The 17185-nt window shown below is 36.7% G+C and overlaps 1 protein-coding gene across 27 annotated transcripts in view; it reads left to right on the top strand.

The window, feature by feature from the left end:
• ROBO2 (roundabout guidance receptor 2) overlaps positions 1-17185 on the top strand; it is a 1364435-nt gene that overhangs the window by 1185212 nt on the left and 162038 nt on the right. For all 27 annotated transcript variants that reach the window (XM_015445439.3, XM_074033673.1, XM_045384387.2 and 24 more), the window contains exons 3-4: positions 4985-5142; positions 9086-9206. In XM_015445439.3, the coding sequence (XP_015300925.3) occupies positions 4985-5142; positions 9086-9206 (279 nt within the window). The remainder of the gene's footprint in view (positions 1-4984; positions 5143-9085; positions 9207-17185) is intronic.

The raw sequence follows: 17185 nt of genomic DNA, 5'->3' as shown, positions 1-17185 counted from the left end.
AGTGAGAGAGAGAGAGAGAGAGAGAGAGAGAGAGAGAGAGAGAGCGCGCTAAAACATGCAAGTCACAATCGTTTATAACCTGATCTTGGAAGTGGCATCCTGTCACTTTGTAACATTCTGTTCATCAAAGGTAAATCACTAGGTCTAGTTCATGCTCAAGGGGAGGGGATATACAAAGGGAATAAATAACAGAAGGGAGTGACCATTGGAGAACAGAGCAAGGGCCTACTGCAGGCACTTGTCATTCATGACATTCTTCTTAATATATTTGTTAACCAATTCATAGGAGTGTGTTGAGCACATTACAACGTTCAATACAAGCTCTATGTCATAGATGTGAACTATATTGTATCAAGTACTCTAGTAATTTAGAATGTTCCAATTTTCCAAAATAATTTCCTAAGTCATCCTGCCTCCCAATGTAAAAAACAGGCAAATATAATTCAGGTTATATTACGATTAGCTAAGTGAACTATTTATATATGTTTTCCAGCTCACATATGGAAATGAATATTTGGGTTCTAGCCATTTACATATCTCCCCCACCTCACTCCACAGAGATTTGAAACCTGTATTCTATCTTAGATCTGCAAGCAAGTTCTATATTAAAATGTATCTACTGTATCCTTTTTCTTTTTAAATGAAATTTTAAAAATTGTATTTTTATTTGACAAGCAATCGTATGTCTTATATATTTACTGGGTACAATGTACACCTGTTAGAAAAGCTATTGTCTGAAAGATGAAAGATAAATATTGGTGAGGGTGTTGAGAAAAGCAGACCCTTGTATAGTTTGTTGGGGCTCAGAAACGGATACCCTGAAATATGTCACTAAAGCAGTGTCTGGGGTTCGAATATCTGAGGTTCGTTGCCTCATGCCAAGGAAATCAAGGACAGGGACACACAGGGAGTGAGTTTAAGAACAGAAGTTTAACAGGCAAAGGACAAATGCTCCCTTGTGCAGAGGGAGAGTTCCGAGCACACCTCCCAGTTGGCGACCAGAGGCGGCTGGTTTTACAGATGAGCTTGAGGACACGATGTCTGATTCCCACAGGGTTTGAAGGATACGGTGGGGCAGGTGTGTCATTTACATAGCGTGTGAAGAAGTTGGCCACCCCACCGTAACCTTTATTATGCGGGTGAGTTCTCTACCTGGCTGGCACCATGTTGCCTGCTCCTTTACTGCACCTGTGGTGACAAAAAAAAAAAAAAAAAAAGTGGAAGGCGGAGCCTCGGTGTTGAGCAGACTTGGCTTCCAGGTATCCCTTTGTGTTGGCTGCCAGCACTCACGTGCAAGCTTCTGGCTTGCCTCTCTATGTCTGCAGCTCGGTTTTACAGGCTGCCCTTCGTTAGAAATTATTTGGGGCTGTTTTTTGTTGAGAGGGAGGCCTCGCTGAGGACTGGTTTGCCCTCACTACCTGCCTACGTAATTTCTAGCTCCTATAGCAGCACTTGGACATGCTGAACTGAAGAGGAAGCCTCAAGATCTCTCTGACCTTCCTCCTCCAAACCCCGTCTCTCAGTCAATGTGTCTCAAAGCACAGGATGAAGCTGTTCTCCAGAGTTTCTTACCTGCCTAAAGTCCGCACCTACCAGAGAAGAAAACCACTGCCTCTGGCCCTTCCCTGAATGCTCATGAGCTCCAACGATATTGCAGGAAGGAAGACTGAAGTCGGACAGCAAACCTGGGCAAACTTTCCTCAAAACCAAGGTCCCTTTGTGAGCTGAAAAGACTCTGTCCCAGGCTGTTGTATGTTCTTTAAGCTTATTGAATCCGCCTAAAAATTATCCATACTTCCTCATCTCTCTTTCCCCTGAGAAACAGAGTATATAACATTGGTGTACCGTAGCGATACTAGACAATTACTCTGTGATTCTCCTCAGGGCACGCTAATACATTATATACCTTTTCTCCAAGTAATCTGCTCTTTGTGAGTTGATTTTTCAGTGAAGCATCAGAGGGCAAAGGGGAGGCTTTCCCTTGGCCCCTACGACTTGCTATAAATGTAAATTAACGCAGCCATTATGGAAACAGTATATTGTTTTTCTTCGAAACGTAACGTACTGCTACCCTCTCATCGGATTTCTTTCTCTTCATCATATGTAAAGACTTTATGGAGAATTAGGGTAACACACACAGTGGTATGTGCTCTTCTTTTGACATACTTGTCAAGCCACACTTGACAATGTAGTTTTCAGTTCTTTCTAGGGTAGAGGATTTAGGGGGAATACACACACACACACACACACGCGCACACACATTTACAATTTGAAATTGCTTTGCTATTTTCTACATTTACAAGACCATTTCAGTTCTCTTCATCCAACACGTGGGAATACTTCACCGTGACTAACACTTTCTTGTCTTTATCGGCTCAGATAAAGAGCACAGGGCAAAACCCAAGGCAGAAATTAATAATTAGCACAAAAATGGGAAGCGAGAGATGTTATTTTACTTTTGTTACATTTATGAATGTACATACAGACCCCAGAAACATATAAACAAATATCAGAATATACATATCTTCCTTCAAAATTTGAGAAGAGTAAAAATGATTTTATTCCTTTTTCTAAAAATAAGTTCTAGGCTTGCTGTGCTGGAACCTGCTGAAAAGCATGTTGTTCACCTGAAAGAGAGAGAAGAAACGATATCCTGAAGACGTAGGGTAAAATAAATGATATCACCAAACACAAACGGATATACTGAGTGCTATACAAACCCCAAAGAGCGTATTACAAGTTGAAGAGGGCACGGTATCAATTATATCATTATCTCACCCTACTCTCTGGCTGAATAGTCTGAAAGCCTAAAATTACAGTTGATGTTAGATTTCTTGGCTTCATTTGCAAATTGGAGTCATTTTCCCCCTTTTTGTTGAATGCCATAAACACATGTTTTATTGTTAAAGAGTAGCAGTCCTTTTAGTTTGTTATGATGTTTTTCTTCTTTTTGTCCCTCATGTCAAAGGGCCTTTAAAAAAAAATGGATTGTAGCAAATTGGTGTAACATTGTATTTCTGAATGATTTGCAATGGTCTTAAGTACCATTTGTGCTTAGGCTTTTTGGCATACCATTTTTTAGGAGACCAGATCTGGAGAAGGCCCTTCAACTGGCCAGATGTGCCATTTTGGAACAGATCGAGGGCTGCCAAAACACCATTTGTTGCCAGTACCAGATATTGTAGGGGTGCTCATCACCCTGTTACCATATTTTTGCACTTCTTAACGTTGCATACATAGGCAGCTGTTCTGTATTTAGAATATAAATGAGTCACCAGCTTGCTCTCCCTGGAGGATTTACCTGCAGGAGGGAACCACAGTGTTAACCCCTTCTCATCAGTTGCATGAATGTCACATTTAAATGCACGCTTTCCTCAGCCCATTCAGAAGCAAATCCTTATGCATGCAAATCACACCTTTCTTGCCAGTTAGACAAGGGGGCCAAAAATATGCAGTTCGCAGTGCTAAAATGGAACACATTTCTTTAGCAGTGAAAGCAGTAAATTAATCAGCTTATAAACTGAGAGTGAACAATTTGTGCTGAATTATTTCTTACTGCTCCTTCCATAAGAGCAGGTTCTCTAATCTCATAAAGGGCCGTGACTTCATTAAGATGGAAAACCGTGTTAAAGGATGTGTTGCAAGAGACGAGAAAAGAAAAACCCTGGAAGTCACTGAGTTGTCTCTCTGGAGCTCTTTAAGGACAGGGAATTTTATTTATTTGGAGAATGACAATTAACCTACAGACTTGGCACAACAAAGAAGCAGAGTGCTGAAGTGGGTCTCATTATAGGACACGGAAGGCAGTTGGTTTGACCTCATCCCCACTCGCAGCACGTGATTTACATACCAGGCTACCACAAGCTGCCTAATGTTGATTTCAAACAGCTCGATGTGTGCGTGTGTCTGTGTGTGTGTGTGTGCATGCGTGTGTGTGTGTAGGTTCATTTTACCTCGAGGTACTTTGGAACCAAACTTGTCAGTGTTGGATGTCCAAGCACAGAAACAGTGAAGCCGGTCAGGAAAAGCCGAGGCACTTGTAGTATGTGGTACATTTGCTGATCTCAACTACTTTTTTGAATGTTTACCCTAAAATTGACGTAGCTCTGATTTACCACATAAACGCAGTCCTCTAGGGCTGAGCCATCTCTCCAGGCTTTTCATCTTGTCAGGAGCAGAGAAGCGCGAGTAGATAGATAGGTGACATTTGGAGAGGCAGGCATGCCAGATTTTCGGTGGTTACAGCGGAGGCCCAACCTGCTGTTCTCCTTAATGAAAGGAAGGAAATTTCAGACAGGCAAAACTGCTATAAGGGATATCTCTGCCCTGAATGTCACGCTGCCCAGATGTCACTCGGCAGGTGGAGTTGCAGAGAGAATGAAAATGTAGCCCTGCGTACGTGGGTGCTAGTGCGCTGCAAGGGTGAACTCTGAGTCTGTCTTCTGAAGTGTAATGAAAACAGTGTGGATCTTGTCTATGTTCATGTCATGAGAAAGGACTTCCGCAAAGAATTCTCACCCCACTTTCCCTCACAGACCATTAGGCTTGCAGGCTCACAAACCACGAGCGTATATATATATATATATATATATATATATATATATATATACACACACACACACACACACACACACACACATGAGTTTCTGTGTAGAAAATAGAATCATACTAATGAAGCGTTCTGCACCTTGCTTTTTTAATCAATCACACAACTGTACATGAATATTTCTCATTTTTTTGACTTATTTCATTTTTAAAATTGAATTTTTGACCAAAGGTGCACGATCATTTAGTCAGCCATTCTCCTGTTGATGATCATTTATGTTGGCTCTAGAATATTTTAAGGCGGATGTCGCTATGTTCTTAGTAAAAATCCAGGCAATTTTTACTAGAACAAGGTAAACAAGACTTGAAGTGACTTGTACAACAGAAAGCTTTAGTTACCGTCGCTGAGTTTTCTTTTCCTGTAATTATGTTTCCTCAGTGTTACGAGATGACTTCCGACAAAACCCCACGGATGTTGTAGTGGCAGCTGGAGAGCCTGCAATCCTGGAGTGCCAGCCTCCCCGGGGACACCCAGAACCCACCATCTACTGGAAAAAAGACAAAGTTCGAATTGATGACAAGGAAGAAAGAATAAGCGTGAGTTAAATTAAAATCGTGGCCCAGAGAGATTGAATTTTCAGTCTCAAAATACAAAATAGATGTATTTTATCCTTTAACTTATTATTAATATAATTGTTTTTGAATGTTAATTACAATTTATACTGCCTTGAAAAGATTTAAAAACATTTGGATGAGACTATAAGAGACAAAAGTTATGTAAATCCAGAGTACATGAAATATTAATTGCACCAATCTGAATTGTATCTTTACCCTGCAATATTTGGCTTTTTTTTTTTTTTTGAAACGGAGTCTTGCTCTGTCGCCCAGGCCAGAGTGCAGTGGTGCGATCTCCCTCACCCCAACCTCTGCCTCCTGGTTTCAAGTGATTCTCTTGCCTCAGCTTCCCAAGTAGCTGGGACTACAGGCGGGCACCTCCACGCCCAGCTAATTTTTGTGATTTTTGTATAGACGGAGTTTCACCATGTTGGCCTGGATGGTCTCCATCTCATGACCTCATGATCCACCCACCTCAGCCTCCCAACGTGCAGGGATTACAGGTGTGAGCCACCGTGCCCGGCGGATGTTATAGCTCTTTTATAAAAGCTCCAGAAGCTTCTGTTAGCCATGCAGTACATGAGTGTTAAACTATAAATGATAGCCATAAGCCACATTAACTACATCTAATTTTGCACCATTTTCAAAAATTATAAGTGAAAATAATTTAAGGTGATGAATATCTCAAATGCTGTTTCCAGTTTTTCCAATTAAATAATATTTATAACAGTAAAATTTTATACATGAATTGATTTAAAAGCAGATTGAATAGATATGAAATAAAATTGAAATCAAAATAGCTGACTGATTCTGCATGTTAGCTCATGCGGAAAAATAACTGTTTTCAAAGGAAATTTATAATCAGATTCATCAGTTGATTAATATTCAAAATGAAACACACAGAAACAGGGGAATGGCATGTCATCGTTTTATTTCTTCAGAGGATCCATGCAATATTCATATGTGAAGTTTTTAAGTGAGAACCAACCCACAGAAATAGTATATAATTGCTTAACTTTCTGATATTATTCAGTAGTAAAATTTTTATATTCAGTACAACTCAGAGTGAATATATTTAATTTAAGATAATTTCTCATTTGGCTGAATAAATGTGCCATTTTAATAAAAAATCTATAAAGTATTGATATTATATTAATATATATATAGTCTATATATATATATATATATATATATATATAAAATTTTTGTGTGTGTGTGAGATGGAGTCTCGCTCTGTTGCCCAGGCTGGAGTGCAGTGGTGCGATCCCGGCTCACTGCAAGCTCTGCCTCCCGGGTTCATGCCATTCTCCTGCCTCAGCCTCCCGAGTAGCTGGGACTACAGGTGCCGCCACCACGCCCGGCTAATTTTTTGTATTTTTTAGTAGAGATGGGGTTTCACCATATTAACCAGGATGGTCTCAATCTCCTGACCTCATGATCTGCCCACCTTGGCCTCCCAGAGTGCTGGGATTACAGGCGTGAGCCACCGCACCCGGCCAATGTGCACAGTGTGATTACAACATAAAACAGAACCAGATAGGCTGTGGAAGAGATAACAATGTATATTCATGTGTTTCTGGTATAGAGGAAAAGAGAATTTTTCCCTTCACCCTTCAAAGATTTAAGTCTTTTAGTCCGCTGAAATAAACTGGCAATAGACAGTTTAATGGAAGGAGAAGCATAGAAAAATATTTATATGTAAGTGCAGGGGAATCATACAAAGTATAAAACTCAAAGAAGGGATAGATGGTTGAAGCTTAATTACCCTCTTCATAGGATGAGGGAAGTGGGGATAGTAGGCAGTTTCAGAGGAAGATTAAATGATCCTCATAGAAGATGAATGGGCCCAACAAATAGACAATAGCCTGAGACAAAGTTCCTCTGACCTCTGGGAGAGGTGGTAACAAGTTCTGGGAAGGTGAGGGGCAGAACTGCACTGCAAACAAAGGTTTTCTTATTACGTAGATAAAGTCTCTCAGATGACAACCCCAAGAAGAATAGTTGAACAGTCGGTCCAGTAGGCATGGTAATGACCTTTAGTTTCTTCTTTGGTAATTAATCTTTACAGGTTAATGAGATTTCAGACAGGGGATTTAGGGCAATTGTGTTTCTTTTGGAAGACCTTTTCGCAGTCAGATAAGGGAACTTTAGCAAGCTCCCCTCTCTGTTCTCGGGGCAAAGGAGGGGACAGAAACAAAGGAATGTCAGAGAGACATTGATGTTAAGGAAGTTTCTGAGGACTTACGATTTCCTTTAATTCAAAGTGCTCAGAAAGCCAAAGCACCACATTTTGGGGTATCATTTTCTGAGACCCAACACTAGTCTGACTGTTAACACTGTGAGATTGACATTACCAAAGAGAATTTTGTTCTCAGTGGGCTTGCTTGGGTACCAAGTTTATGAAAATGTACTCCCGATGATGGAGTAAAATCAGCCAATGTTTAAGGATTGGTAGTTTATATTTATAGCATTTAGCTCTTGCCTATTTAAAGGAGTGCTGGCAGCTGAATAATCCAGGATGACCTTCCTCACAAGTCGGGCAATTGGTTGACTCTCAGCTGGATATCTTGGTTCCCCTCCTTATGATCTCTAATTTTCCAGCAGGCTAGTTCAGTAGGTTCCCATGTTGGTCTCAGGGTTCCAACTCAGCAAGAGAAGGCAAGACACAATGAACAAGAACCTTTCTTCCAGGGAAATATGTGCTTTAGTTCCGTTGGTCAAATCAAGTCGTACTACCTAGCTCTCAGCCTCAAGGGGGAGGAGAAATGACCTTCGTAGCCATTTTTATAAGCTCTCATTTTATTCTATTCTATTCTCAATTCTCAGACAGAATTGAGAACAGGTTAATGGTCTTCTCCGCCTATGTAAAAAAAAAAAGTTGAAAATTCCTTTCTATAGCATGACAAGTTGTAAATCTTGAAACATCTCTGATAAGAGCCAACCTACATGAGTTGTGTTTGCCTGTGAAATTAAAAAATAATGGAGAAAACCAACATGTTCTTATCTTGTATTTCTTCAAGAACACTCAATCCTTGTAAAGCTAATATTGAATTAAATGAATACCAAAAAAAAAAAAAAATGGAAAAGAAACTGAGTTATACATTTACTGAAAGCCTAACTCTGCTTTAATGTTCTCTTTAGCAAATACATATTTTAATATTATTGCATTTGTTTTTATCAGCCAATAAATGCTTCTCATTTAAGAAATCTTGAAGGGGAACCTATTAGATGCTAATGATTTATACCAATACATATTACCATTTTATAAATTGTGTTTGTTTTTATCCAACCTGCCATTTTCATCAAGAATTATCTCTTCAATACAAGTAATATGAGACAAAGATGATTAATACTAACAGTTGAAATGTGAATTCTAGGGAGACAAAGATTTTTACCATTTGATTTACTACTGTCTCTTAAGTGTCCAGAATACTGCATATATATATATATATATATATATGCACACATACTGCATATATATATATATATTCAGAAAGTATGTATACACACACACACATATATATACTTTCTGAATCCCTCTGATTCAGATGGATTTTATTAGATTATTTAAAATGAATATCAGTGTTTCTGATGACAAATGACAATAGCAACTTATTCACATGAATTTCAGTGTGAAGACTAACTACTGGGATTTAGTGGGGTCAGTCACAAGACTCAAAATAGGATGAGGAAAGAGAGGACAGCTGCCTTAAAAAATATTTTCTATGAAGAAAGTATGGAAACTTATATTGAGGGTGAATTTAAGAAAAGAAAGCATACCTACAAATGCCAAAATAATGGGAGAGATTTTTCCTTTGGGAAACAAATATGCTTAAATACTCAAAACTATTTATTAATGACCTTTTATTTTCTGTTCTGTTCCTTTTTCTTTCCCTTCTCTTTTCTTTTTGTTTGATTGTAACAGATCCGTGGTGGAAAACTGATGATCTCCAATACCAGGAAAAGTGATGCAGGGATGTATACTTGTGTTGGTACCAACATGGTGGGAGAAAGGGACAGTGACCCAGCAGAGCTGACTGTCTTTGGTAAAACTTTCTTCTAAATTATAATTTTTTTATTTTTATCAATTTTTCTTTGCTTTTAAGTATTACTAACATTAAAACCTGGGCCATATAAGGACAGTTACTCATGACTTTTGGTAAGCAGTGACAAATTAGAATTATCTTGTTTTCTGGCTTTCCAATAAAAGCTTTGATGTAAAGAAAAAATTATTTGAAGCTTCAGTTAACTTACATTGTTCATATATTTGTTAGATTTTGGAGTTCATCAAAAGGTAAAAATATGTTCTTTCTCAAAGCCTATTTGAGATATTACATCTATCTAAAGTTTATCACTCATTCCACTCTCATGCATTTATCACGTAGCTATTATGTGCAAGACACAGGGTAAGGATTTTTAAAAATTAGAGAGTATAGTACAAAAAAACTTGTTTTCCCAGTTTTTAGAAATTCCAACTGAAGTATTTATAATTTCAACTATTGATAAAAATACTATGTATGCACACATATAAATTCAAAATTACAAAAAGGACCCCTAAAATGAGATATTTTGTTATGATATTCCTGTTCCTTCAACTTTAAGAACGAAGGCTCTCCTTAGCTGGATAAATGCAATTAATAGGTTAAAAACTGATTAGAACCATATCACATAAATGGTGGATAAAGTATCAGAAAGGAGAAAACTGGGGACAAAGATGGTCAAGGAAACAAATGTAAGGAAAATACTACAAGGCAACTGTGGAAGATTGAAAGAGAGATAAAATGACAAAAAAAAATGGAGAAAACAGATATGCTAAATATACTAAAAAATTAAACACTCTTTTAGAATACACGGAAGTTCTATTCAAACCTCTGTATAGACACACATTTATAGACACACACATGCACACACATACGTGTACATATATGTATGTATGTATATGTACATGTGTATATATACAATCTTCATTACACATTTTACTATTGCAGATATTAGGTGATATTTTAAGAGCAAAAATATCATTGTGATGTGTAAATTATTTTTCAGTACCAGTAAAATAATCCTCTACTTCTGTGCATGATATAAAATCCCTATTTGTGGTCATTACTCAGGACACACCCAAGTGTGGCACCAAAGCCCTGCATAGGTCCCTAAAGAAACTTCTTTTGCTAGTTTGGGAGATGCCATCCCATGGTGTAATGGGAGTGCCACTATAGAAAGAACTGTATCAAGATGTCTGCGATTTTTCAAGTGTAAAGATTGTGCTTTATGCATGTGTACCAGAATGCAGACCTCTCCTTTCAATCATTCTGAGCACCGGGTAATCTCTGGTAACACTCCCTGCGGCTACTAAGCAGCTTGAAGTCCCAAATGACAAAGCTAGGAGAAATCCCATAATTCGTTAAAGGAATTGAATAGAAAAACTAAAATTGTTCAAAGTGTGCATGTAGATTTCTATCCTGCAGAGCTCAGACAAGTGTGAGTTTGCCCCTTCCTTTCATGCAGTCCTCTGTAAGAGTCTCAAGATGTGCTCCATTCTGTAATGAATAAAATACAGTTTTGCCTGGGAAGATATGATATTAGTGGTCACTGAACGTTAGCATTGAAAGCCCACAAGTACAGCTCTTCTATTTAAAGAAACACTCATTTCTGTTTTTCTGTAACTACCACAAACTCTGGAATAGAAAAAAAAAAAAAGCTATATTACTACAGCATAGACTGCCTTCAGAAGGAAATTGAAAGAGTTTAATGTCATTACTGAAGCAATTAGACTTACCACTAATGAGATATCCTCATGAAATATTTACTGTACCTTCCCTAAAGAAATGATGAGAACTACTGGGGATTCCTAAACATGTCAAGAGTTATGTGAGAACTTCTAAATTATTTCGAAAATAGCTATCATCCAAAGAGATTGAATTTGTCTAGAGGCAGTTCCCCTGGCAGAATTGATTTAGGAAACTGAGAAATATTTATTAGATGGTGTAAGCTAGTCAGAACTGACCTGAGGGGTGATAAGTACAAGATTAAGTTGAGGGAAAAACTAACTTTCCATTATTGGTAAGAAAACAACATCCAAATCCAAAAGAAAAACAACAACAAAGAAAGTGATGGTCCAAATCAAGGATGTGACAAGTATTGCCCGAGAAACCCCTTCTGTATCTTTGCTCCTTATTCTTAGAGAATGTAAAAGAAACAGTGTACTTATTAATAGAGAGATCTTTATTTTACGCTGGTACTCCTACATCTAATACACATTTTCCAATAAAACTCTTTATATTTTAGCATTGTTGCATATTATCAGTTTTGACCTAATGTTTACATAAGTAAAATTGATTATACTTCATACAATTTTATTTTCATGGAGCAGCAATTTCACTTTTAAAGGTCTGGCTACTATAACCATTCTGTAGCTACAGAAGGTTTTTAAATGTCCTTTGCAATTCAATCTTTACCTTAAGATATGTTATACAGAACAAGTAACATTTTGTTGTTCAAAAAAATAAGTATATGTGTAAGTAAAGTAACATTTAATTGTTCAAGAAATGTAATTCACTTGTAAATGCCAAGAAAAACAGTGAAAGGATTAAAGTTTTTTTTCCAATATAATAGCTATCTACTTTCCGAGACATACTGCTAGGAAAAGGAATTTCTCAATTCTTCAAGTATTTTGATTCTAGTGGGCTTGGACTTTGAAGTTTTATAGTTTAATATTTCAACATTATATATTTTAAATGTGCCATTTGGTCATATCAAAGATATGATCAGTGTGACCTAATTTTAAAAAGTTACTGTGCCATTCTCCACAAATCACGTATTGTGGTTGATCTTCTAATATTTTTTGGCCATGAAATAACATCCTAATTAACTGGGCATTATCAAATCTAAAAATTAGAAGTAGGTATCATAGTCTACAATAGCACTCACATCTATGGCCTAATCTATACACCTTCCTGAAGAATAGCCCCTGGAAGTTTACATATGTTAAGCTCTAAAGATCCCGGATGGCAAAGAGAGCTGAAGTAAATAATTCAGTTTCTAATTATGAGTAGATATCAGAGAACTGCTATCCAAAATTCGACTGGTTTTTAAAAATGACATGTGGATTTCAAAATGATTTTTAGGTGTTTATCAATGCAATACATGAAAACTTATTTTATGTGTAACATTTGTAAAACATAATAAATATTACAAAACTTAGAATGAAATACAGGAATCTCTTGCCCCAACACACACACACACACACACACACACACACACACACACACACACACACAAACACTGTCTCGCCCACACACACACATTTCTCATCATTTTACATTCTGTTTTATCTAGTTCTTCTGGGATTTGTTTCCGTATTTCTGAATATGTGCTTAACCTACTATTTATCATTGTATCAATGTCATATATTGTTTGACTTCCTATTATGGAAGATGACGATTTGGCCCACTTATATCTCCTTCCCCACCTTCTCACCTCCACTTTTCCTTCTTTTTCTCTTTTTAGTATATGAACTTCAGAAACATTGGTTATATTAATATTCAGAATTTGAGTTACTATAGTCATGTAAATATTATTGACTGTGAGTTGAATGTTATAGTATTATGACCGTATTTCTTTTCGGGTACTCTTTTGGTTCTTCTTTGAATTAATAATAAACCCATTTTCCCATTTACTTATGCTTGTCTATACCTGTCATGAATTCTTGAAATCTCTAACAGGAACTATAAAATCTTCTATAATCTATTTTTTTAGACTTTAGCTATTAAGTCCCCTTCACTACAGCCTTCCCTGAGGCTGCCTGATCTGACTTGGTTAGCTATTCCTTAGGTCTACCCCATAAACCTGATTCTGATTTTGTCTTCCTCATCTGTAATGTTGGATCTTCTGTTTTCTGCATGCTGTGTTTGTTTCTTGGTGAACCCCTCTTTTCAGAAGGGGGGTTCTCAACTTCTTTCTGCTTGGCTGAAGCTTGGAGCACATTCCAACCAAAACTCCTTTACTCTATCCAAACCTTAGAGTTCTAGTTTAGAATTATACTTTAGTTAGGGAATTTGACTTAAATAATATTTTTGCTTAGAATATTAAAGTTGTGACTCTAATAATCATTTAGCTTCTCATGATGCTCTTGAGAAATCTGTGATTCTGATTCCTGTATCTTTGTATGTGATCAGTTTTCTTTCTTTCTTTTTTTTTTTTTTTTCTTTCCAAATGTTTGGTACTCTCTTTACCCCAGTGTTCTGAAATGGTTCAATACATTACCTTAGTTTGACACTCTTCTATCTTCCTCTCTATATAGGTGATAAGCAATCTCAATCTGAAAACTCTCAACTAAAACAATTCAATGAAATTTTTAATTTTAAATTTAATGAAAATTTTAATTTTTAATTTTAAATTTTTCTTTGTCAAACATGTTTTCATTAATTAGATTTTAAACCTCCTTAGTTTTTCTTTTCTCTAATTCCTCCTTACTTATAGCATCCTGTTCCTTTGTAGCAGAGAGTATTGTTTTTGTAATTTGTATTTTATTTTATTTTTTCCCCAACTTTTACTAAGTTTCCGGGTACATGTGCAGGATGCGTAGGTTTGTTACCTAGGTAAACTTGTGCCATAGTGGTTTTTGCTGCACAGATTAACCTATCACCTAGGTATTAGGTCCCGCATCCATTAGCTGTTCTTCCTGATACTCTCCCTCACCATGCCCCTTTGTCAGGCTCCAGTGTGTTGTTACCCCGATGTGTTCATATATTACCATTGTTCAGCTTCCAATTATAAGTAAGAACATGTGTTGTTTGGTTTTGTTTCTGCAGTAGTTTGCTAAGGATAATGGCATCCACCTCCTTCCGCGTCTCTGCAAAGGACATGATCTGATTCCTTTTTCTGACTGCATAGTATTCCATGGTGTATTTGTACCACATTTTCTTTATTCAGTCTATGATGGGCATTTGGGTTGATTCCATGTCTTTGCTATTGTGAATAGTGCTGCAATGAACATACATGTGCATGTATCTTTATAATAGAATGATTTATATTTCTTTGGGTATATACCCAGTAATAGATTGCTGGGTCAAATGGTATTTCTGTTTCTAGATCCTAAAGGAATCACCACACTGTCTTCCACAACAGTTGGACTAATTTACATTTCCACCAACTGTGTAAAAGCGTTCCTATTTCTCTGCAGCCTCACCAGCATCTGTTGTTACTTGACTTTTTAATAATTGCCATTCTGACTGGCATGAGATGGTATCTCATTGTGGTTTTGATTTGCATTTCTCTAATAATCAGTGATGTTGAACTTTTTTTCATCTTTGTTGGCCACACGAATGTCTTCTTTTGAGAAGTTTCTGTTCATGTCCTTTGCCCACTTTTTAATGGGGGTTGTTTTTTTTTCTTGTAAAGTTGTTAAAGTTCCTTGTACATCTGGATATTAGGCCTTTGTCAGATGCATAGATTGCAAATATTTTCTCCCATTCTGTAGAATGTCTCTTCACTCTGATGATAGTTTCTTTTGCTGTAGCTCAGAATTTTAGTAACCCTTTTTTTAAAGTAAAATTATCTTGTGATGCTTCTCTGCCTTTATTTCCTCTTAGCTTCTCTTCCCCACCATCCCCCACCACTAAGGCTAAATACTACATTGTTCTTTGTCTTTTCACTGGAAGCTTTTTTCAAATGGCACATGATCTATTTTTGTTAATTCATATTTAATTGTTATTCTTCAAAAAGATTACTGGAAACTCTGTGCCAACTGATTATTTTCACCATACGATGTTCAGATTGAGAACTAACCATTTTGGGGAGGATAAGGACAGAGACTGGGGCTGTGATGCTGGTTTTCAGTCTTTGAGAGACAATAGTTGATAACCTGAGAGTAGTTGAGATATTCAGAGATAATGCTATGAGAGAAGATTCTTAGGACCCACACTTTAAGAAATATCTGTATTTTATTAATAGCATGTGGTATTAATTTAAGTATTAAGAACATGAGGTGTTATTACGATTGTTGTTGGCAATATAATCCTTTCTTGAGTATATTTATTGAGCATCTACTATGTCCCATGCCCTGTTTACGTGCTTAAATACTAATGGTGGAATGAACAGACAGAGTCCGGGCTCTCACCTAGACTCTTATGTCATGTTATCAGCAATAACATGAAACTTTGCCTCTAATAGGTGGTGAGAGAGGCATTTTTTTTTTCCTCTGAGAACATTTATCTATATTTGTCTTTGCTTCATAGGATGATTTTTCTCAGGCAAGTAAAGTTCTAGCCAAAAAGAAACTAATACAGTCAGGATTTATTTAATCACATTCAGACAGCCGGATCGTTATCATTCAGTCTTTTTCTGGAAGGGCATGATAATTCATATTCCATGACTATCAAACCCACCCTCACCTCATACATGCCCAGTTAAATAAAAGGAGACCTACCAGGGCCATCTGACTTCCAATTTAATTGACACTACAGGGTGGCAGGTCTTTCTGGCTGAGCTGAAGTCAAGATAAGGTTTACAAGCAGTGGTTAACTCCAATGTCCTTTTATTACATAGCTTTGGTCTTACAGGACTTAAAGAACTCTACCTGTGTAATTATTGCCATAACACTAGTTTTATAATGTTAAGCAAAGTTTATTTTTAAAATTTTATGGTCATTTGAGAAATAGCTGTTATAACACAGTTACTGACAATTTTAAAGCCATTTTCGATGACTGAATACAGTTAAAAAGAGAAATTTGTTTGCTGGGCACTTAATTTTTTTCATGTAACTAAGGACCTTAAGAGATACTATGCAACCACATTTCAGATTTATGGTATTTTGTGTTAAATTGTATATTTGCTTTCTGATTATTTTTGACATAACTACAACAAGACTTGGCATTTGACTTTATTATAGCTGCATATAAAGTTGGATTTTTCCAAAATGCCAATTTGAAACTAAATTGACAAGACTGACTACTTGAGGGCTGTACTTTACAGAAACAACTGGCAAACAACACCACTGTCCCAAGAGAGATTAATCTTGTAAGCAAGTTATGCAGGTGATTCAAATCCTGTTAATCTCACATAAAAAATGTTAATTGCATTGGCAAAGACATTGCCTCTGATCACTCCGCAGTTATATAATTAGAGATCAGCCCATTCGGAGAGGCTCTGATCTAATTGATAAGCAGTCAGCAAACGACCCTTGAGATTTCTTCCCCGTTTTTCAATATGTGGTCAGACATAAGGTAGTAACACGAAGAAATCAGTGACCTTGTTTTGACACGTTTTAAAATTAAGTTTGCTTGTTATTCAATGGTTTAAGATTTTCATGCATATTTATTTTAATTGGACGGGGCTCTAATTGTCCAAACTCTATGGAGTATTAATAGGTATTGAGTGTGATCACTTATCAATGCATTGGATGGTTCTGGAGCATTAATAGGTATTGAGTGTGATCACTTATCAATGCATTGGATGGTTCTGTTATCAACTTACTTTCTAATCCTTCGAGCTTTTCATTTTTTTGGAGATGATTTTGAGTCAAAAGGGGAGACTCAAGTCACTTCCTTGTAATTTTTAAAATTTCTGTCTGAAAGGGGCTTGGTTTTGTGTTTGGTTATTGTAACAATTGCCACTGCAAATGCAAATCATTTGAAATACACTTTTGGCCTGTACAGCTTCTTCAGTCTTCATATTTATGTTTCTGATTCTCGGATTTTCTGGAAATAAAGTTGGTTAAGAAAAGTGGAAAATAGTTCTTACAAAAAATTTCTTCCACTTAAATAAATGTTAAGCAAACCTACAGTTTTTAACATAATGTTTTCTGTGGGTAATTATGAAAATTGCAAAGCAGAAGGTGAGTTTAGTATAATTAAGAGAAAACAATTGGAATAATGAATAATACAATTTAGAGATAATTGTTAGAAAGGGTGCTATGGACATTCTCAGAATAATACTTTAAAATATGTGACCAAGCTCCAGTATCTCAGGAATTTCCCATGTCACATTGTTGGGCAGCACATCCTAATACCCAGGTATAAAACCCATG

This window comes from Macaca fascicularis, chromosome 2 (assembly GCF_037993035.2).
Source record: "Macaca fascicularis isolate 582-1 chromosome 2, T2T-MFA8v1.1".
NCBI lineage: Eukaryota > Metazoa > Chordata > Mammalia > Primates > Cercopithecidae > Macaca > Macaca fascicularis.
This window is presented reverse-complemented; position numbering and strand designations above follow the sequence as displayed.